The sequence below is a fragment of the Solea solea genome, chromosome 14 (assembly GCF_958295425.1).
Source record: "Solea solea chromosome 14, fSolSol10.1, whole genome shotgun sequence".
Taxonomy (NCBI): domain Eukaryota; kingdom Metazoa; phylum Chordata; class Actinopteri; order Pleuronectiformes; family Soleidae; genus Solea; species Solea solea.
In genome coordinates, this window is record NC_081147.1 from 9,355,371 (window position 1) to 9,378,757 (window position 23,387).

The following is a 23,387-nucleotide window of genomic DNA, read 5'->3' on the forward strand; positions in this document are numbered from 1 at the left end:
GATTGGATGCGAGTGGCTGTGTGGTTGCTAATCAAGCCCACAGGGACGAACCAAGCGCGTTCTTGTAATCATTATTGATTTTGCACAGGAATCAATTAGGTATTACGCGGTTGTTATTTATCTTAACAACAATAAATTAGATTGTGTGACACACCACAGAGTTACATAATTATAGAGTGGGAAAGTTGCTGTCAAAGCAGTTGGGGAAGACTTGATAGGAGAGAATGATTTATTTATGAAGAGATGGTTCATTTTAGTTCACAGCATCACTTATGTTTTATTTATCTGGAAATGGCATGAAGGCAACTTTTGATCATACATGCATGCGCATTCTCACACACACACACACACACACACGCAGGCCCTCAGGATTTCACAGGGACATCACACTTTGTACACAGACATGGACACCAGCCCCTCAGAGGTGTATGATCTGTCAAATCTGCATTTAAAACACAGTCACAAAGAGGAGCGCATACTGTACGTTTCCAGAGCAGCAGGGGATTTCTTTTTTTTTTGCTTGCTGTAATCAAGCTGTGATGGTATGTGAATGTCTTTTCTGCAACCATGAATTAAACACCAGGCTACAAGCCTTATGGGGAATCTGCCTGGAACTGGATGAAACACTGGCAATAGTTTGGAAACATGGCAGGCCTGTGTCTTTGAGCTGATCAGTTGAAACGAGAGCTTTCCCGTGGTAATGGCACTTGGGTCCTACTATAGAGGTGCTCGCCCTTATAGACACAAACACAGAGAGGGAGATGAGGAGGAGTGCGATGACTAAAGTCTCTCTCAGCTCAGCTGTACTGTTTGGAGTGCAGAGTGTGCTGCCATGGCAACGATAAAGAGACAGATTTTTTTCCTTCATAGCAGTGCAGCTTCACATCAAGTGTCTCCGGTCTGTGGAACGGCACTCGAGCCCCAACACATGTCACCTCTCTGTTATTATACAGCCGCATTTAATACCCTATAAGTCACTTCATGTGTCTGCTGATGGTATTGATCTTCCCTGAGCAGCAGTGATGTATCTGCGTCTGGATGCCTGTTTGCATGCTGGAGTGACTAAGAGGTTGTGCGTATGTGTGTGGGCGCCTCACAAGCTCCCTCACAGCTCAACCAGCACTGACTTATCTCAGGTTCCTTGAGGCTAAGAGAGCATCCATAATATCACTCGGCGAGCGTGCAGAGAGACACAGATATGAAGGTATGAGTCATATCTCAAACATACCGATTCCTTTGCACCAGCGCGGAAATGGGAGAGCCATTGTTTTGTGTTCATGCTCCACGACTCCATTGCATGATAAAGTAGGGATGAAATTAAATGCATTAAAGCATTACAGGGCATTTAAGATAATAACGATGCTTTCGTCAATTTTTCTAGGTCCACGTCTAGTGTGTAATATTTAGGATGGTTCATTGGCAGAAATGAGTACCCATTAGTACTTTGTATTACAATGCCTTTAAAAAAAAAAAAAAATGAAATACAATTTCAGCCTTAGAGTGAGCCTATGTTCTTAAGGAGCTTGCTTTACTCAGCCTGTCATCTGACATTTTCCTACTTCAGAACGAGTGGACTCATGTGGTTTTGCATTTCGAAGTGGCAGCTTACCATGCAAACATCTTTGTCTACATAAACCTGATGCATAACCCAACATGGAAGTAAGAGAAAATGGGAGAGTGGAGAGAGTTGTGAAATAATTTAAAAGTCCTTTCTGGTATACAACGGCCACCCTAGTTCCCTTGGTAAAGGTGGGGTTGAGCAGAGGATTCCAACATTTGGTGCACTCTGCAGTCTCACCATTAGATGTCACTAATTCTTATACACTGGACCTCTAAGTTAGTGTCGTCACATAGCAGCCTGGTAACAGTAGGATCATAATATCAACCGGGAACACATTCTCACCCAGAGCGTCATTTAGCCGTGTCACGACATAGAATGGAAACACACTGTGAGCATCAGATCAGTGCATTTTCATACCTTGTCCGTTGTTTCCTGTGGCCCAGCGTTCACCAAGCACATCATGCGTTGCCTCTAAAGCTCATTCTCTGCATCTCAGAGACCAGAGTAGGCCTCTCGCGTGTGGTTCCTGCAACCGCAGTGACCTATATGGAATTACATTAAAAGGTAATTACGTTTATATGAATACTTCTACTACTATCCGGATAATTACCCTGACATGAGCACATTATAATGCATGTTTTTAAACATGCTGTTTTTTAGCTGAGGAGACTGTAGGGAATCCAGAGGCCTAATAACACTCTATTTGTAACATTTACATGCAGCAGAGGTGGAGTTGAGGTTGCGTTAATTAACACTGTGATATAAGCCCAGCATATACAGACTCAGTGTGCACTCGTGTTGGAAAGGCTGGGGGAAAACAAGTGTTTGTGTGCACACAACTGAGGAAGAAGACTGTAGAGATGTGCTGCCTTTATTTTGGAGGGTGGGCAAAAAAAACAATGAAAGCAGGTGTGAGACGGGTTATTCACTTTAGACACTGTTTGTGTTATGTGGTATTTGTGTCTCTGTGATCTGCTGTTGATACAGATGATGCTCTGCTGTTATCGTTGCTTTTTCCCTCACACTTCTGTCATGTTTGTTTTTTTGGTTTTTTTAGTGAGCTGTGGTTGCTAAGGGCATTTCTGGCACTTCACAACAGCAGGGGCCTATTAGTCAGCACATACTAACACCTCAGACTTGTTTTAACACCGACGTTTATGTGTACTGTATGCGTGTGTATACAGTATATTCACTGTATCTGCTTTTCACTCTCAGATTGTCACAAAGCAAATCTTGTCTGCTCTGATTTACTGACAACGTACAGCTGTCTCACTGATTTTTAAGACACAGAAAAAGCAGTGTAGCAGAAAACTCCCCAAATTTGTCTTAGAATCCCACCACAATTGGAGACCATTTTCTCTCTCATTGAAATCTCTGTAATTCCTAATCCATTGTAATGTGACCATTATGGCTCATTTTTTACACTTGCTAAAGTCATTAGTCATTGCTAATTACCATATTGAATAGAGGAGGCCAGCCAGGGGAATTCTAATGAGAGTTTAGTGCTCCAGCAGAATCTCTGGTAGCTGTGGGTGGAGATTATGGGATAAAGATATGAATCTGACAGAAACGCTGTCCTGTTTACTTTGTTCTCCATCATTACTAAATATGCACATGTGGAGAAAAAAGGCCTGGGCACAAAAGCATGTGCTACTAGTATTAAATTCTACACAGTGTTGTAATGTAACAGTTACTGTACTTTGTTACTTATATTTCTATTTACTTCACTACATTTGCTGTAGAAAACTGCTGCTCGCTGGCTATTTTATCTGTAAACCATAGAGATGGTCTTGCGTACATGGCACTAACAACCACATTCAAAGTCGCTTAAATCCCCTCTTCCCTGTTCTGATGCTCGGTTTGAACTTCAGCTTCTCTTTATCATGTCATTTGGATTCACCGGCAGTTGAACAGCTGTAGAAGAAGAAGTGGATATTGAGTGTATACCTAGGCTACTATATTTACAACACAGTTTGTGGGAGAGAAGGAGGGAGCGATATAATCACCTGTCTCTGTAGTTTGGCTGTTTCGCTGTCCGTCAGCTCATTGTTGTGGTTCGGTCTCACCACTGTCATAACCTCTGGTTTCCAGACGCAACAGCAGCTGTTTCCTTCCATCTTACTCATTTTGATGACTCACTGTGGGACATAAACCCACACCATGCAGTGGAACTGAAGTGTTCAGCAAAAAGCAAAGGTCAGAGATGTTGCTGGGGAACATAGTTAGAGGTTGGAGTCGGTGCAGGAGCAGATTATTTCTCTCTCGGGTCAACGGGGAACAAAGCCAGTACGAGACTGAACCACAGACAAATGGAGGTGTTTCCATTATTCCGTAGTAGTTTCTTCTACGCTGGTGTCACTGTTTTACGATCAGGTTGCACTTAAAATCAGATTATTAACTGTTTTGAAGCCTTCTAAAATGAGTAATTTCTAACGTGTGACACGTTTGTGAACAGCTAAATTGAAATGGATTGAACAAGAAATTTCAAATTGGTCAAACTTTTCAGCACTATTGATACACACTAGGCTACTGTACATATGCAGCTGTTTATGTATGTGCATCATGCCTTTGCTGCTCCCATTCCTTTTCATGGTAATGCAATAAAAAAAGGCCGAATGAATAATTGATTAATCACTGCCTTAACAAGATTATGAAATCACAGTTCTACTTGAACGATTCCCCTTACTGTTTAAGACAGTTTTAGTTAATGTTCCACCAAAGCACCGGAGTCGGCGGCTCCGTGATAATGTACGAGGAACGGGACGCAGGCTGAGAGGAAGTGACAGTTCTGTGTTTGTTGGTCACTCTTTTCAGCAAAGGCAGTAGAACCAACACACACAGAACTAAAGTTTCTGTATCTTTTTATCCACTGCATTGCTGTTGAAACAAAAAAATCAAACCCATGTCAACCCTTGAGCGCATGGAGAGGAAGACAGAGTGCACAGCAGGGGATGGATGGAGGGAGAAGGAAAAACAAAAGTAGAGGATGAGAAAGGAGAAAGGGGCGACCGAGAGAAAAGGATTAGACAGCTGTTTACTGTCACCTCTGCAGGCGAACAGCAGTCAGAGCCGAGGGGTTTATCAGCCTCTGGTGGTACTATCCAGTTCACTTTTCATCTCAGCCACTTCTCACCCCTCCATCTCTCCCTGCGTCTCACTCACTTATTCCACTTACATACTATGAATATTCAATAAAAATACATAGAAAAAAGTGATCAGAAGAAACAATAGCAATGCTGTTTAATCAGACCTAAAAAAAGAGCTTGATAAATTGATGAACCCTGTGGAACGTGCCCTCTCACACGTTGTAGAGCACTTTCTTTAAAAGTAAATCCAGAGGGACACCTGAAGTTGGACGCTTTGACATATTTTCTGCTACGTCTGCATCTATTGCTGCATTCATGTGAACTTGTAATCACAACATACACAGCTCTTGTTGTATGATTTTCAGTTGAATGTTTACATTTTCACAGATGTTTCATTGACCCTGTTGACATATTTTCACACTGTGGAACGTTCAGGGTCAAACGATGTGCTGTGCTCCGTCAGTTAACACCTGTGTACCTGAGCTGGTACATGTGGGGACAGACGTGACCAGTTTGTCAAGAGAACATACACTACATGTGGTTTTATTAGGCACACTGAGCTAAAAACTCATGTTGTGTATTTACAAGTAATCCACGATAAGTCCTCTGTTATGAAGATTTCAATTTTTTTTTTTTTTTGTTGCCTCTGCCAAGGAGGTTACATTTTTGGCTGTCTGTCTGTCTCATTGTTTGTGAGCAGCTTAACTCAAAATATAAAGGATAGATTTTATGGTGATAAAGGTTAATGATATGTCGTTATGCAGGACTTGTAATTGTAATTTATCTTTTGATATATTGTACCTAAATTTGTTTGTAGCCTCAATAACTCAGGAAGGCTTTAAGGGAGGTTTGCTTGAACACACACTGATTGGTGTTGGTGTATGTTTACAGGAACATGATATAAATATTCAGTATTTTTAAGTTCTGATTGCCACCTGCTAATGAAGAGTTTGCTGAAGTATTAAATATTCACAAAGATGTCTGGAAATACATGGTGATTTTCTCACTTCACTGTCAGAGCTTAACCTGACCCACACGCATTTGTGCAGTGATCAGTGAAGAAGTGGAAATATACACACACACACACACGCACACTGCAGACAGCTTCTGCTGTCTCCCGGCTGATTTTCAAAGGCTCGGCATCCATTCTGTGTTTGCTTTCTACTTGCTCCCCGACGGCTCTTTCATCATCCACCCGTCATCTGAAAAGCATCTTAAGTGATTATGTTTTGCTTCTCTCCCCACAAACCATAGGCACCCACCCACCCCGCACTTAATCTTGCCTTCATGTTCATGCTCCGTTTGGCTTGACGGTGCAAAGGTGAATCATGAAAGCCTTTCTTGTTTTTTTGTTTCAGATTTGTGTCATTTTCATTGTGTAAGCTCCACCACTCTGTGTCGAGGACCTGATATGTAATGCAACATGATTTCAGCTGTTTCTGATCTGGCTGACTTCTCCTAAGTTGCAGAGACGTGCAGAGATGAAAGACGAGGATTTTACTCAGGGGATTTTGCACCAAAAACATAGCTTTTTCATTTTTTTATCAAGTGCAATTAGAGCAGTGGCTACGAGTTCCCCTCTGTTAATCCACAACAATTAATGTGCATGGTTCCATGCAACATATTGGCACATTTCTTGAAGTGAGATTAATTTGGCAGGCAAGAAGCTGAGTGGGTCTTTGTGGAACTGGTTATCTTTCCTGAGCACATTGGACTATAAGCTCCGCCAGCCCAGTGGAATGATGAGCTTGTGTGAGTGCAGGGCACGTGTGATGCAATGTGGACGGTGTGGACATCACAAGGTTTTGAGATCGATTTTCTTGATAGTGTGGAAAATGTGTTGAGTCAGAAAAACGACCACATCTGTTAATTTTCCAAGTCACCTCACACTGACGCAGAATTGATTCTGTTTGTTAGAATAACAAGAGAAAGTCTTTTTGAATTTAAGTGTACATGGTCATGTAAAATTGCAAGTCTTGGCCTTTCATGTTTCTATTTTCATTCGACCAAATGTTCTGTCCTTCTGTTGTTAGTTCTCTGTCAGGCCGCATTGTGGGAGGCGTGTGGTGGTTCTTCACCCTTATCATCATCTCATCCTATACTGCCAACTTGGCTGCCTTCCTGACAGTGGAGAGGATGGTGTCTCCTATAGAAAGTGCTGAGGATTTGGCCAAGCAGACAGAAATCGCCTATGGAACACTGGATGCCGGCTCCACCAAAGAATTCTTCAGGGTAAGAACAAAAGCGATTTGAGCATTTATTGAAATTGAGACCTCTGTGACAAGTACACTGTGTTGTTCAGCCAGCTTGGGTTTTGGCACTTGAACACTTAAAATGTGAGGAAGGAGCAGTTGGAAATGTTTGGTTGTTAGTCACAGCGATCAGTGCTCATGAAATTGAACCTTGAGACTAATAACAGTAAAATAAAATGACAAGCAATAATGCTGGATCACATCATTTACTGTGAAGGCGTTGTGTGTTGAATGCAGTGTTCGGAAAGACGGACTCTACTAACTATGATTCCTACTACAAGCTATTACAGAGGGAAAAAAACAAAAAAAATAGGATTATAGTTTGTGAAAATTTCATATTATATTATTTCTAACCTCAATAGCATGATATAAATAATATTATTTATCCAGCAGAGATGTCATTACTGTGGTGGCACTGTAGGTTGCAGTGACTCACTGCTGCTGCTGCTTCTGATGACATTGGCTGTTACTGATGTACATAATTCATCATGATAATAATGTTGCTGACATGTTGAAACAGGTCAGAAAATACAGAAAAGGGAACATTTTCAATATTTGTTATATTAAAACATTTTTTTGTATTTTGTGGGTTTATGGTTATTGATATAAATAACTATGCCAGTGAGAACAAGATTTCCAACTGTAACCAATTAATAATAATGATGATTAGGGCTGCACTTTCTTCACTTGCACACTGACTGTAGTAACTGTAGCTTATTAACATAACAAATCAAGAGTTTAATGTTAAAAATGTTTAAAACATTTTTGATCTCATCTCTCCCAAAGAAACTGCGTAAAGTTGTGTTTTATCTCTGTGTCTGAAGCAGCGGAGAATGGCATTAGTTCTCAAAAATATGTCTTGACATGTATTTCGCATTCATCTGCTGGAGATGCCGTCTTAGAAATGGAAGCTTGCTTACTGCCAGCACATCACCAGATTCATATTGTCTGTTGTTTTCCTCTGTCCTGCCATCATTCTGTGATTTCCACTTTGGCTTGTCAGAGGTCAAAGATCGCCGTGTTTGAGAAGATGTGGTCCTACATGAAGGCGGCCGACCCATCCGTGTTTGTCAAGACCACGGACGAGGGCGTAATGCGAGTCAGGAAGTCCAAGGGCAAGTATGCGTACCTGCTGGAGTCCACCATGAACGAGTATATAGAGCAGAGAAAACCCTGTGACACAATGAAGGTGGGAGGAAACCTGGACTCTAAGGGTTACGGCATCGCCACGCCGAAGGGCTCCCCTCTCAGGTAAAGCCCTGCCACTGCATTTTGGCCGGATCATGCTCTTACACTGGAGCTTATGCATGACTCATCATTTTTCATCTTCTTATATGTCCATGATCAGTTCTAACACTTGCTCATGCATGAACACATACATGAAGTTAGTTATTATGTGTTTTGCATTTAATCATTTGTCTGTTTTATCATAATAACTCAACTTTGAATTCATCCTAGTCTGACATTTAAGGCATGTGTTTACTTTTACAATATTCCATCCAAGTTTTTTCTTCTTTTGTTCATAGTTTGCACACGTGTCACAGACATTTACGTCTCCATCACGTCCACTCCTTCTACTGAAGGCCGTCTTTGTGTGTGTCTGCACATGTATGTATGCAGTTCATAACTCATCATAGCTGACTTGTGAGCATGAGCACAAGTGTGAAGTAGGACTATGTGATTGTCCCACACTTGTTTTCCTGCTGCCCTTTAGCCTTCATAAATATTTGGGTGGCCTCTTTAAAGCCAAAGCATAAACACACACACACAACATGTAAATGTACCTCTCACGCCAGAAACAGATTGCAGCTACATGGACCAGAATCCCATATGGCTACTTTCCCACTTGTGCCAGGCTCACACCTTGAGAGTGAAGTCAGCAGACCTGAATTTAAATTTGCAACATTCAATGTGATAATTGATGTAATGACTGATAATTCATACTTGATGAACCTCCATCGCCAACGTCCAGTAGCAAGCAGCAGCTGCCATTTCCCATTCCATTTACATCCTAACCAAAATCCCATTCAAATTTCTCCTACAACTACAGAGAGAGGCCAGGAGCTGGTGGCATCTGAAGCTTTTAATCTACCTCTAATAGGCCTCATTCATTTTAATGAAAGGAGCCATATGGGGAGATTTCATTCAAAGTCGCTGAGAATTCATTTGGCATTTCACCTTGGTTTGCAGCCAAAGGTCATAACACGGCGACAAGAAATGCTTCCCATGTTTGCTCAGGGGCTTCTTATTAGATTCATGCAGTACAGCAAGTGAGGGCTCTGTTAGCAATATGATAAATGGTGAAATGAATCTGCTCCCAGGTCATATCATCCAGTCATTGAAAACCTCCAGTGTAACAATAGGATAAGTTGTATAAGTGCAGGGGATTGCCACCATCATCTCCCTCTCTTTGTGTTAATTATTAACCGAGCAATGTGTGTTATTTCCATTCACTGATGTCTGGTTGTGGGTGTCACTGGCAGATGACACGTATTGATTAAGGATCAGTTTGTGTGTTAAAGGATGGGGAATACGAATGATCCAGATGTTTTCTTTTATGGTTGAGGTACAAGTTGACTAATTGTGCCGCTCACTCTCGATCAGACATGAGTGAATGTCTTGTGAATTCAAAGAGTTGAGTTCAGTTAAGCCTGCGATGCACTTTACTGTGAGTATAACGGATGCTCTGTTCTGACCGAAACTCGCAGAAGTAATTCTTGTGCTTAAGTAAACTCCCGTCACATTAAAGTAATTTGAAGTGGACATTAGGCAGTGAAAGGAAAACATGAGTAAGAGAATATATGAAAAACACACATACACAGTACACAGTAGGTCAGAGTATTACTGTCTTTGCTGTGCAGGCCTAACTGAAATGTGCACTTTGAAAACAAAGATAATCCAATGACATAACGATGCATTTTAATTTCACAGGACTGTCTTCACGGAACACTTCCTGACCTCATTTCTTAAGCCTGATTTGCACGCCGTCACTCGACACGTTTGATAATTGTCGCCAGACAAAACTTAATGAGTTAGTGTAGAAAGGTAACGAAGGCTCTTTCGGTTGCCAGTTTGCATTCTGTCATCCTTGATCAGCACTGTCAGCTCGTTTATTTGAATCCATGTCTGTGCTAATTTTGCCTCATGTTGACAATGGATGGATTTGATGAAGTTCTGGATGTAATTGAGGAGGGAGAGATTTGGAATTCACTTTTACTGAGAGGACAAACAGGAGGTCCTGACGCGCATGGTGAAGACGGTGTTTTGGTCCAACAGGTGAAAGATGAAACGTCAAGGAGACATGTAATACCAATCGAATTGTGCAACAAACTGTGACAGTCTCGACGACACAAGACAATTCTACACGACATGAGGAAAATGGCTTTTTCTGATCATTTCTGTCGCGCATTCAAAAGTGTCGTGTGACGGAGTATAAATCAGGCTTTACATGAGCGATGTCCATCCAACCCCCATGCCTGCCTCACTGTTTTCTCCATCTCACCTAACATGCAGTAGCCCTCCTGACATCTGCTCCCCCGATACCAACTAACCAAACTAACCAATGACCTGCAGGTCTCCAGATCATTCATGTCCACTCACTTCTTTCTTTCCATCTGAGTTCACTGAGCCAAGAAAGAATTCAGAGGTTTTACCAGCTCTGAGGATACCTGTGTTCCCTACAGCTGTGTTGTGCACTTCACATTCAGGGTAAAGACTCTTCTCTCGTCAGCTGCTGCGAAAGGCACAATCTCACCTAACTAAATTGTTGCTGCACACAGTAACTTACCAGAACGTAAAGACGTAATCTCTACTTCTTTTATTTACAAATCAGATCTCAGATTGTGCCTTTGGGTGAGTGGTGGATGGGGGAAAGTCTTTGTTCCTGGTCAGTCAGCTATAGGAAATGCATGCACACACTCACCAAAGGGAGAGAGAGCAGCTTTTGAGGAGCTGCTTTGGATGAGTTGGTTTTAGGACGCCACACAGTTAGTCCCACAGTTTCCTTCTGGCTGTGAAAATGAACCTGACATTAATTAATCAACATGGGTTTACAGTACACCATTTAGGAGTTGAATATTGAGAGATTGGTTACCATAGCAACCTGTATGCTGGTGCTACTGAAAGGAAATTACCATCTGTAGACAGACTTTCTTTATCCAAATCATCTCCTTTTACAGTGTCTGCTCTGCCTCCCTCTGAAGCCCCTGCTTGGTAAAACCTTTCTCTGCTCCTGTGTGGGTGCTCAGCATTTCAGCCCCAACTAACATATGTCAGACATGTGCATCTGAAGCCAGTGCTTCTGCTTCATATCAGTAGTTAAAATGCAGGAGAGACTGAACTAGAAAGTTAGTGTTGTCATAATCACCGCCACCACCACCATGCGACCAATCTTTTTATATCTGTCCCATAGAGTGTCTCCTAATGGCTATCGTTTGATATTATTTTCAAGAAACCCAGTAAACCTGGCAGTGTTAAAACTGAACGAGCAGGGCCTCTTGGACAAATTGAAAAACAAGTGGTGGTACGACAAGGGAGAATGCGGCAGCGGGGGCGGGGACTCCAAGGTCAGAGCCAGTTTGATAAACCCTGCGGGTAACCCCCCCCCCACCACTGGACGTGGGGGGCTGTGGGTAGATGGGTAACCGGCATGCCCACGCTGCTCTTCCACTCAGGCAACATTCATCTCTCTGTGGTGCAGTGGAAGCAAAGTAAAGTGGCAGGAGGTGGTTGAATATGAAAACCACAGAGAGAGATTTTGTATCATCGACCCTGGTTTAATCAACAATTTAAAAAAAAGAAAAGAAAAAGGGTTTAATATTTAATAATTAAACTAGCTGGGTCCTCCATTTGGATTAATATCCTTCAGCTATAATTATCAAATGTGGCCATTTGTGCCCTTTTTTCATTGAACAAATGATACAACTGTTGCATCATTGAGGGTAAGCAGTGTGCCGGTTACCCAAAGTGATATAGTAATACACATCTACTGCCTTAGGGAGCAAGACAACCAAGCTAGATGGAGTATTAATGCATATCACTTTGTCTCTGATGTTTCTAATGTTTTTATGCTTTTATATACTGTGGCTGTGTGTGTGTGTGTGTGTGTGTATGTGAGTGTGTGTGGTGTTTGTGACAAGTGGTTGTTCTTTTTTTACCTCTACGTAAGCTCAAGCATTAACGTGTGTATGTATTTGCTGCTCCATGTTTCTGAATCAATAACATAAAATAACATGGTATAATATGTTATTTATGTTATTTCCTTATGGTTGGAAGAATCCCAGTAAACCTAGCGGTGTTGAAACTCAATGAGCAAGCCGTCTTAGACAAACTGAAAAACAAATGGTGGTACGATAAAGGGGAGTGTGGCAGCAAGGACTCCGGAAGAAAGGTTAGTCTCCAACCCAAGTCTGTCACCTCACAGCACAACCCTGCCCTGGTTCCTAGATTAGCCATAAAATCCTGTCCTCAGCCTCTGTTAAAGTGACCAATGCTCCACGTGTGGATGACAAGTATGACAATACTGGCCCGAACATAAGACCATCCCAAGATTAGAGACATTAAATACAGCAGAGAATGTACAGATACACCAAATAAAGATGTGAAGCACTAATCTATGTGAAATAACTTGCGGGTAAATAGAGTACAGTATCAATTCCAGTTCCAATCGAGTCTGATTTTAAAATTCATCCACGTACCTGCGTGTAGATGAGCACAATTCAACAGTTGCAGAAAGAATATCTGAACCTTTTCTCATTATAACGAGATTGTACTCTCGGTATAATGAGTTTTTACTTCAAAGTCGGGATGTTTACATCAGGGACGGATGAGCTTGATGGTGGAGAGGCTCTGTTTGCTCTTAGGTTGACGGCCACAACAGGAACTCTGTGGCTCCTCAGTTTGACAGTACATTCCACAGAGCATCTCCACTGACGACACGCGGCGTCCTCCCGCACACTGGTGTGAGTGAGATCATCACAAATCATGATGGCGAGTTTAATTCTGTGCCCTTCGCACAAGCGATGAAGCGCTGTCACGCACAGCTGAAGGATTCAGACGAAATCTGCCTGCTGAAGACACTAAAAACTCTTGACAGATGAGAAGGAGAGACTTTTACCATTGGAAAAAAAAAAAATCCAGAGCGTGTTTAGCATCCTCAGCACGCAGATGTAGTTAGAAGAACCTTCAGCTGTGTGCATAATCGCTGCCGCAAAGTGCTTGAAATGAATTAAATTAAACTGTAACATGACGACAAGTCATGTGTGTAATGTACAGCGACCTGACAGGGCCATAAATACAGTATATAGCTTTGAGTGTACTGAATAAAAGTGTATATTTTACTACCACTAATAAATTCAACATGTAATTTGGAACCTGTTTGACAGATGTAGATGTAAAACAGCACCAACACACACACCAGCAAAGTGTTTTAAATAACAAGTAATAACGATCTGCTGTTGTGAATAAAATGCCATGTGCTGTTATATGAATCAACCTAAAGTTAAAACTTAGAAATCTCATTTTAAAGGAGAACAACACGTCTTATATTGGGGCCAGTATACGAGTGGTACTCTGGTGTCTGTTTCTTCCCACTGATGAGCTTGTGTTTTCACAGATTTAATGTTTATTGCTAAAGTGTAAATAAATATTGTGTGGTGGATGAGATTGGACTGTTATTTACACTGTTATGCACATGCCATCAAGGTAGAATAAATCCTCTGAAAAATAGATTTTTACGACCGCCCAAGCAGGCAGATGCATATACACGCGCACATCAGGTGTTTGGGTGACCTTGAGTGTGTACTGTAGATTAAATATAAGTCACTCTGAAAGCAATATGTCAGTATAGATCTCCTTCCTAAGAAGGGAAAAAAGTGACATAAAAACAACTTTGCTGGACATGAGGGAGACAGATGATGACACTAGGTCAACAGTCTTTTCCAACATGTTGCACCACAACCTTTGCACTCTGGCTCGTACAAAACATCTGCCATAACTAACACTGTAGACGTTGTAAACAGTATATAAATGTGTCTGCTGGATGGACCCTCAGGTCACACTGAGCCACTGTCTGATGGAGCAGTTCTCACCAACAGAGAAGACTTTGCTTTTCATCTTTCTCATATTTTTTACTTTAGAACAGAGTTGTCAAACTATGTGCTATGATGGGCCTTGTCTCTGAGGGAACATTAGCTCGGCTAATGCCAGACTGCAGCTCCGTCTCACTTTAGGTTCAGTATAAGTTTGGAGAGGGTGCAGTCACCTCCCAACGGACGTAGATCAAAATATTAAATAATATAATATTAAAACTACACTAACAAATAAACCTTAGTCTTAGAAAGAAGTCCACATGAATTAAAGCTCTTATCAGAACGCAAGGCTCAGTGCAAGATGATTGATAGTTAACTAGAATATACTGTATTCTAACTATTCTAATTCTAATTCAACTAACAACACATCTGTGACCCATGTACCTACAGTACAGATCGTTTGATTATTTTCCTTTAATGCTGAATCAGGTTAGTTAGATTGGATTAAGTGTAACATGCAGGTACAAGCACACTGCAAGAAAATGAATAAGTAGGGGTATTAACATTTATACTTCATATAAGGGCTGTTTGGTATATTGGGTTGGTGTAAAAATGATGATTGTTGTGTGGCACATGCAACTAAGAAAAGTGGAATTCAATGTGACTTCAAAAAAAAGAGCACAGATCAATCACTTAGTCAGGAAGTGAAATAAGTAAATGAATAAATGAAGCTGCTTCTCTGCTGAAAGGCAGTGAGAGATAATGCTGCTGGTTCTCTGTGTAACAGAATTACCAGCCTGGTTCATTCATCAACCCTAATACAGAGCTCTGTATATGAAAGAGAGAGTTCCACTTACACAGGAACTCCTGCAAAGTTTTTAAACTAGACACTGAGTTACTTCAGGCTTATTGCACCTCATTTGATTAGAAATATTCAAATAAATATAAAAGTCCAGTTCATAAAGTTACTTGATTGCATTCATTTGATTCCCAATCAAGATACACTGCTGAAAAATCTGCTTAAAAACCTCCTCCTTAAAACATGTGACTCCAATTATAAGTTATGTGAAAAAATATGTAATTCAAAACCAAAATGTAACTTAAGAGGAGAATAGACTGAGTCTCTCAGCCCCACAGCACATAGATTAACACACATGGCCTCAAACGAAAACCTTACATCCATCACATAGTAACGCTTCATGTGGCAGAGTTGATCTAAATAATACTCAATTTACTCAAAGATGGAATAAATATATCCAAATGCAAATATGTGCAAATCCTATAATCTAATCTAAATGGATAAATATCAACTTGAGATCAATGAGGCTGATATTCCGTGTCAACTGTAAGCTCCGGTGCATACTAACGCATAATAAAGTGTAACCACCCAGACAGAATAGCTCTCCATGTGACATTGATCACTTTATGTTACGTTACATGTCATTTAGCAGACGCTTTTATCCAAAGTGACTTACAATGGAATTGAGTACAATCAGCCAGGGGTGGATACCAAATACCTATGTGACCAAAGGTATTCCCCAAATGGACGTACTGAAGGAAACATCCCCATTAGTCGTCATTGCTCCATGAACGCCTGTTAGCTTGACTGACTCCAGTCTTAATGAATCCATTTCGACTATAAATAGACATAAATGTAAGTCAGAGCCATCGCAGTAAAGAATAATGATCTATAACGCGAAGCAAAGTCCAACTACCCTGTTTGTGCTGTAGCTGCATGTGAATGCATGTGATGCGAGGGGTTAATGCACTTTCCTGTACCTCCCTGTCCCCTCATATAATAATAATTATCAGGAAAAATTGTTGTGTACAAGAAGTGTGACTTAATATGATAATGGAGTGAAATGTTTTTCCAAATGTAAAACATGTAGGTCAGTGTCTGTTGTTTTGATATGTGGGGCCTGTCTCATAAAGCAACGTCAGTGAGGCGCAGCTCTCTCTGAATGAGCGTCTAGTAGTTCTACCAAATCTAATTTGAAAATGGCGATTGTGGACAACAGCGAGCTGGTTAACACATGCAGCTGTGAATGTGTACACAGGGACGAGACTACAATAAGTTCTCCACTGGAGAAGGATCAGAGACGATCACTGCAGCAGCCTTTCTTTGTTAAATTCATATTGATTTGATGACGGTCTGTGCGATTAAATAAATCACTGGGAGCTCATTTTCTTTCCTTTTGTCTCCTTTTTTTAAATTAAATGCGCTGAACATTCTCCAGCCCTGACTGAATACTGTTAAACTGCCTTTGAATCCTTTTACAGCATTTTTATGACCCACTGTTTTGTAGCAAGAGCAGAAACCTGCCCATTTCCCAAATCCCTGATATACTTCTATAGAAATAAATAAAGCCGAGGAGTAGGGAAACAAAAGTCATAGTGTATTTATATTTATAGAACCTCTGTAGTCTTGAGTACCTGTTATTTTAACTTGAATTTATACAGTATTTTTGTCGGATTGTTTTAAAACTGAACCTAAAACCTTTTACCAGTTCTGATCGTGTGTTGTGAATTTCAACAACTGCGTCTCTACTTAGTGTCGTGACATTAAGAGTCCAAAGTTATTCAATCAAACTTTGTGTGACAGGCCTCCTTTTGCTTTTTGTATGTGTGTGTTGTGTGTGTGTGTGTGTGTGTGTGTGTGTGTTGTCCTCTATTCTTGTACTTTGACTGTAAAGCTCTGTGTACTGTGTGTATTTGTTGTTTTGCTGTGACGTGTTTCCTGTTTCTGTTTGTCCGTGTGTTTCACGTGTATGTATTTCTTGTCTTTGTTCCACCTCACGACTGCGTCCTAACACTCGCCCCTGCCTCTCTCTTCCTCCCCCCCCCCCCTCCTCCCTCCAGGACAAGACGAGCGCTCTGAGCCTCAGTAATGTGGCAGGAGTCTTCTACATCCTGATCGGCGGCCTGGGCCTGGCCATGCTGGTGGCGCTGGTGGAGTTCTGCTACAAGTCCAGGACCGAGTCGCGCCGAATGAAGGTGTCCACAGCGCGAGCCGCTGCCGCCTCAGCCGCTCAGGCCTTTCACTGCTCAGCCTTAGACAGTGGTGCTAGTGCCCCCTACACAGAGTTGCAGAGCTACGGCCTGTACGCCAACAACACTGTTAAGATATAAGAGCAGAGCACAGCCATGGGGTAGGAAACGCTGTGATGAAGCCTTGATGATGATGATGATGATGATGACATCCGCCTCTTCACACTTCCGCCCATCTAACCCGTGATCACAGTAGGGCCTCTCAAGGCTTCCACCGCAGTGCAAACGCTCTCCTGTACCTCTCTCTACCTCTGCCACTCCCCTCGCTCCTGTAGTGTTGTTCAATCACTTGATTTAAAATTGCCCTTCTGCCTGTTGTTTATTTTTTTTACTTTTTACTTTTGCTTTTGTGAATTCAATCAGTAGTTCCTGTGTTAGCTCTTCAGAGTTGTTAACTTACACCACATTTGCTTAATTTGCCTTAACAATCACACTTAAATGTCGTAAAAAAGAAGACTCTATCATCAGCTTTGCATTACGTCATCTGTATCCACATTTAACCCTGTAACACCTAAGCCTCAAAATGTCCGTCTGGAATTTTTTGTTCCTCTAAAAGGAACAGAAAATGTCCTGTGAGTAAGTGCTTTTGCCATTTTTCCAGCATAACTTTCAATATCTGGCAGTTATTTACAATTAAATTAGTGTATTAACAATTTGAAATGAAGAAAAAAGTTTTATTTAGAAAAACACTGTAGTTCTACATGAACACCTACACATATGTAAACTTTTTCCATCTCTCTACTCTCTGGTGACAAAGACACGGATTTGCCGGCTTCCTGCGACAGCACGAGTGAAATTACCGTAATAACCACATTGTTGTTGGAAACCGTTCACTACTATCGCGTAGTTACATTAATGCAAAGTATCTTATTCGATATGCTCGGTGTTATAGGGTTAAAAAGCAATAGAGAATTAAAATTTAAAGTGCACATACCTTTTAATGTCAGGCCTCTTGTTAAATACAATTTCAACACTCATTACAATTGAACAATATTGTCACAGCACACAATTCAAGTGAAGGACTTTCACTTTACAGCTCAGGTATTAAGGCAATTTGAATCAGAGTGGTACATCTCTCTGTCACTCTGAGCAAACATCTCCTTTGCTCCTTCCTCTCTTTTTGCTGACTGTCTCGCAAATGCAGGGCCCATTGTGGTGAACATCCTTTATATGTATCTCATCAGGCAGGTCTGGTGCGGCTCACATGTGTTCCATCATTGTTTTAACCCAGAAACAGTTTAACTCAAAATGTTGTGTTGTGTCAGAACATGTTAAACAGTACGGACGTGTTGCTCTGTCCTTTTTATTTTGGAGATGTGAGGTTTCTCCTCCTCCTCCTCCTCCTCCTCCTCCTCCTCTGCCTCATGGATAAGCTTACAACAAATAACCTTTGAGTCATTCACCCAACATCAAAGCCATTCTTGTAATCAGCAAAGAGCAAGGGAGAGCCGAGACAAGGAGTGATCTTCTACATGAGTGTGTTTTAATCAGCCCACGAAGACGCACCTGATCAGTATGCAGATGAGATTGGCGAGGAGCCTATTAGTGCAGAGGTTCCTTTATGCTGTTTGGCTGCAGAGAAACAACAACGCTGTTCCAATTAGAGTGCGCTGTAATTTTCCAGTCCCCATGCAGCACTCACCGGTTGCTCCAGGTTGCGCTTGCTTTGCCCAGTTTAATCAGCTATAGAGTATTGGAGGCAGGCTGACACACACACACACACACACACACACACATCATTAGATCATTTTTTTTGGGCTCAGTGGCTTTTACTGGAGAATGAACTTATTAAACCAATGCAAGAAGACTCTGCTCCATTCTTACTACCCACACTTCGCTCTGCTCCTCCTCCTTTTGCAAATTAGGACACTGGTGCATATCAGCCACCACCACCAGTTACCACCCTTGAAAATCAATCAGGCCTAGATAAAGGTGGTAAAAAGTAGAAACCTTGTGACTCCTAACAGGCAATGCTTCTCTTAATTGTCTTGGTGCACCAGCACCACATTCAGAAGTGTCTGTACACTGCTAGTTCTGTTGCGTAGGCTTTATCATGTAGTGCATGTTGGTGAGATGCATGGAGACGTGACGTGCAGACTGACTGTGAACTGTTTGTTTCCACAGCAATCCATCAACGACGCCATGCGCTGCTCCACCCTGACCAGGATGAGCGGCAACGGGAGCGGCGGAGAGAACGGACGAATCCTCACCCATGACTTCCCCAAAACCGTTCAGACGCTGCCCTGTATGAGCCACACCGCCAGCATGGGACTGGGTGCCTCCGGCATGTGATCATCACATGACTGTGCTGGCGGTGAGGAATAGGCAGGGTGGGGCAAAAGAAGAGCACAAGACTCTCAAGGACCTCAACAATCATGGTTGTCCAGTTTGACCCATCTATTCTCTCGGCTGTCAGCTCTTTCAAGACTTGTCTTACTGCCAAAATGCACACGCAACAGTGTTTTTTTTGTTTTTGTTTTTTTAAACAAGTGGACATTTGAAGAAGAGACGCTGAAAACAAAAGAAGAGAAATGTGCTGCAATAAAGAAGCCGTCAAGGGGGGAAGGGGAGGGGGGCGTTTTTGAATTTTTTACAGTGTTCAATTATATGTGTGGGGGAAAAAAAGAACTTTATTCAATGTAACGCCTGCGCTGTGTCATTTTGATGGAGCTGTTGACGTTCGACTGCGTGTGCAATATCTTCACCTCCACTGCTGACCTTGTACTACCTATAGATGCTTTGTGATGGCTGATGGACAGATGTGGCAGAGGAGGAAATAAGGAAATAAACATTTGTGACTGTGAGGATGATTTGATACAGTTTTGGCACATTCAAGCTCTCTTTCACTCTCACATTCACGCGCCAATTTGGAAGGACAAAGTGCTCTGTGTAGCATAGCCAGTTTTTATGGTATAGTATCTGGTTTACACTGTTTGTAATCTGATTTGAGTTTTCCTCGATTGAAGGTCAATGCTGTTTATCAGTGGTTGGCCTGGCTACAATGAACATGCAACACCTCATCCAGCACATCATGCCTTGTCTTCGTTTCGTACAGTATGACAGATGCATTACAAACTTGTTGCTACTCTGGTCATTTATCTGGCCATAGATTAGAGTTTATGCTCTCGGAGATTCAGATATTCTCACTTTGATTTGTGTGAGAAAGATTAGAGAGAAGAGGAAAACATTACTGACACATTACTCTGTGGTTATGTACAGTACTGAGTGACCTTACACTGTATTCTGCTGTTGTGACATTCATACCATATCCACTGATATACTCTGGAGACAACGATTGACAAATCTAAATGTAATCTGGAGAAAACACTCCTCAACCTATTGTTGGAGCCGTTGCTGCATCGTTCACTCTTTCCTGTGATTTACTTTCAGCTCTATTCAGTTTTTATGAAATGCGCTGCACAGCTATTCACTCCCAATTTATTGAGAGAGGCATATCCTCGTCAGATTGTGTGTGTGTGACCCATAAAAGGAAAGGTTCCGTCCTCTAACTCTTGCGAGCCAGCATAGGAAGCAGGGTTCAGAGTCGCTCGTTATCCGTGTTTATAGGAAGCTGTGCAGCTTTATCTTTCAGAGCATGTGACGTTAACAGAAATCACAGCGACAGGCCCCGGCCCACAGAGGGCAGTGAGGACAAGATGCATGCAGCTGGGTTTGACTTGAAGGTCTTAAAGAAAAATCTCACCCGCTTCATTCTGTAAACAAAACGACACGTGGTGATGTCATTTGCATTTCCAGGCCCGACTCGCCCACAGCAGGAAACAAAATAAAAGATTAATTCGTCAAAAGGCTTCATTAAAGCATGTGACAATATAATGTTGACTCCTATATTCAAAAGATTTTCAGTCAGATTTCAGTATCTTCATCTTGCCTTAGCTCATATATCCATGAAACGAGGAAATAAGGAACAAGAATTAAAGCAGACAAACACCATCTTTTCCCTAAAGCTCAACAGTCGCACAGGTGACAAATGTCAAAGTGTGACAGAAACCAACAGTTATTCATATCACAGCTAGAGGCTGTGTAAAGGTGACCTTTTGTGTCTTTAGTTCAGAAACTTCTGTTCCCTGACTTCATATTTTGATTTCCCCACCCACATAAAAGGTCCCACGGCCAAATGCAATAAGTACATTGTGCATTGTCGTCTCATTGGTTAGAAATGAGCTAATCCCAGCGTTGGGATTAATCCAATACTGGTCAAAATAATTAGATTGGAAAAATGAAGATCTGATATAATTCATGAACCCTAAATATGCACTCTCCTGGCCACCAGGGGGAGGACTGAAGAAGACGCTAGTCTCATGTCTTCACCAGTTGCATGTGGTGTTAGTTTTGTAAATGATGTTCCCATTTATCGTGACATATGGCACATATGTCGTAAATGTCGTAAAGCAGGTGCTTAGCTGCAGGTGACGCCTGTGAACTTCCGGTTGCAAATCTCGTATCTTCAAAATTGGACGTCAGACATCTTGACGCCACTTGATAAAGAGAAGCAGCAGCAGCTGAAATTGACTGTATCGTGTCATTACTGTTTATTTCTTCCTTTAAGGGAATGCAATATTTGTTACACAGCTGGAGCGTCATGCATTTTCAGTTATCACTGGTAAATGGATCTGCAAGTCTTCATCAGACTGGTTGTTTAAAAATGCATAAAAAGACTGTATCTGAACAGTATTGGAATCATTAGTTGAGGTTGCTGATCGTATCCGGCATGAAAAAGTGCTATCTAGCCAAGCCTAACTCTAAAAATGTGAAATCCTTCAGATGTGGGCGAGCTGAAGTCAGTAACATATTGTCCTTTTTGTCACAGCAGCCATTTTGTCACGTTTTAGCCGGTAAATCACAGGTGTTACTGATCACATTATGGTCGGTGAAACTGAGGAAGCTAAATGGAACTCAGCCACCATTAACGTATTTATACCTGTGCTTTTTTGGCTGTGACCGGTCGAAATGGCTTTCGTGCAAAGGGCTTATTATATTAAATGAAATGAAATCATCATCAATACAGTACGTCCTGAAATGCACTGAATGTCATCATCCTCACGCGTGTGTGGTTGTACAGTGTGTGTGTGTGTGAGTGTTCACAGTGTTCAGAGGTGTGATTTTTCTTGAAGGTCACCGGAAGGTTGTTGCTAGAGATTTCCACTGCTGTCTGATGCCGGCGTTCAGCTTTATATTATGTACTGCACACTCGCGCTGACCCCTCGCCTCACAGCAGAGGCTGCACGCCTGTACAAAGACAGTGCTCATCCTCTGCCTCCACAACTGCTCATCTATTATTTTCACTCTCCTCTAAGTCTCCTCTGAGTTTCTCCTTGAAAAAGAACCAAATCTAATGTGAGGCTCCTTTTGTTTCCTTACAAGACAAATGGGCAGTCAGAGTTCACTGAACTCTCACATATCTCCACCTATTATGTATATAAAAGGCTTTATCTCTTCCCCAGTGAAAATGTTCTCCTATGAATCATGCCTCAGTGTACCTGGATTAGTTACCTAATGTGTGAGTACTTTTCCTTTCCTCCTCCATCTATACGTCTTCTTTTGCTGGTGTTGTTTAAATTAGGACACAGCACAGCGTCATTCAGTGGAGGCTTTACCTTCAGAAAGATGTTTTATATGCCATAAAAAGATTTGTTTAAAAAAAAAACAAGATAAATAATTAAAAAAAAAAAAAACACTCAATGTTTGTATTGTACAGGAGAGTTAGGGTGCCAGGAAAGTTTGAGGTGTGTAAAAAAAAAAGACACACACACATGATGTTGAATAATATGTAAATGCTGATGTTGTTCAAAGCCAGTTTTGATTTGATTTAATTTAATTTGTTGGTGTATTTTTTAAATGCTTGAAATGAAATTTAACACCATTTGAATAATTCTTTGTCCTTTTTTTCACAGTATTTTACTGGAATCTAATCATAGTTCGTTCACCAGAAACATCGTTATGGTTGTTTTTTTGTTGTTTTTTTTCTTCTTTTTTTTAACTTTGACAAGGTTTTAAAAATGAAAACTATGGTCAATGAGTGGGTTCACACAGTTTAAAGCAAAAATAAATAAAACAATGAATACAGCTACTAGAAATTTAACTTTTGAGAAATAAACTTTTTTTTTCTAACCAAAGTGTCCTGAAAGGAAGTCATCACGCTTTTGTAACTGAATAAAAGAGGGGGAAAAAACACATTTTTGTTCAGTTTTGATTCCACAGGAGTCCTATATTTCACTCCATGCCTTGGGCAAATGCTATATGGCTTTAGATATTACAAGCAGAAAGGGATTAAGTGGTGTCTGGGTCTGAAAGGCGTGCAGTGGTGCAAAAAATGATCTCGGGCTGCAGGAGAGGAAGAAGAAGACAGTGTTACATGAGCTGCAAAAGAAATAAAAAGAACCAATTTGTGTCG

The 23,387-nt window shown here is 41.4% G+C and overlaps 1 protein-coding gene across 1 annotated transcript in view; it reads left to right on the forward strand.

Annotated features, from left to right (window-relative positions):
* gria1a (glutamate receptor, ionotropic, AMPA 1a) overlaps window positions 1-23,167 on the forward strand; it is an 80,153-nt gene extending 56,986 nt beyond the window's left edge. The window contains 9 exon segments of the mRNA XM_058649205.1: window positions 6,681-6,879; window positions 7,903-8,150; window positions 11,350-11,464; window positions 16,787-16,921; window positions 19,100-19,153; window positions 19,155-19,191; window positions 19,194-19,261; window positions 19,263-19,334; window positions 19,336-23,167. Coding sequence (XP_058505188.1) covers window positions 6,681-6,879; window positions 7,903-8,150; window positions 11,350-11,464; window positions 16,787-16,921; window positions 19,100-19,153; window positions 19,155-19,191; window positions 19,194-19,261; window positions 19,263-19,334; window positions 19,336-19,476 — 1,069 coding nt within the window. The 3' untranslated portion in view covers window positions 19,477-23,167.
* Window positions 23,168-23,387: the final 220 nt, after the last annotated feature.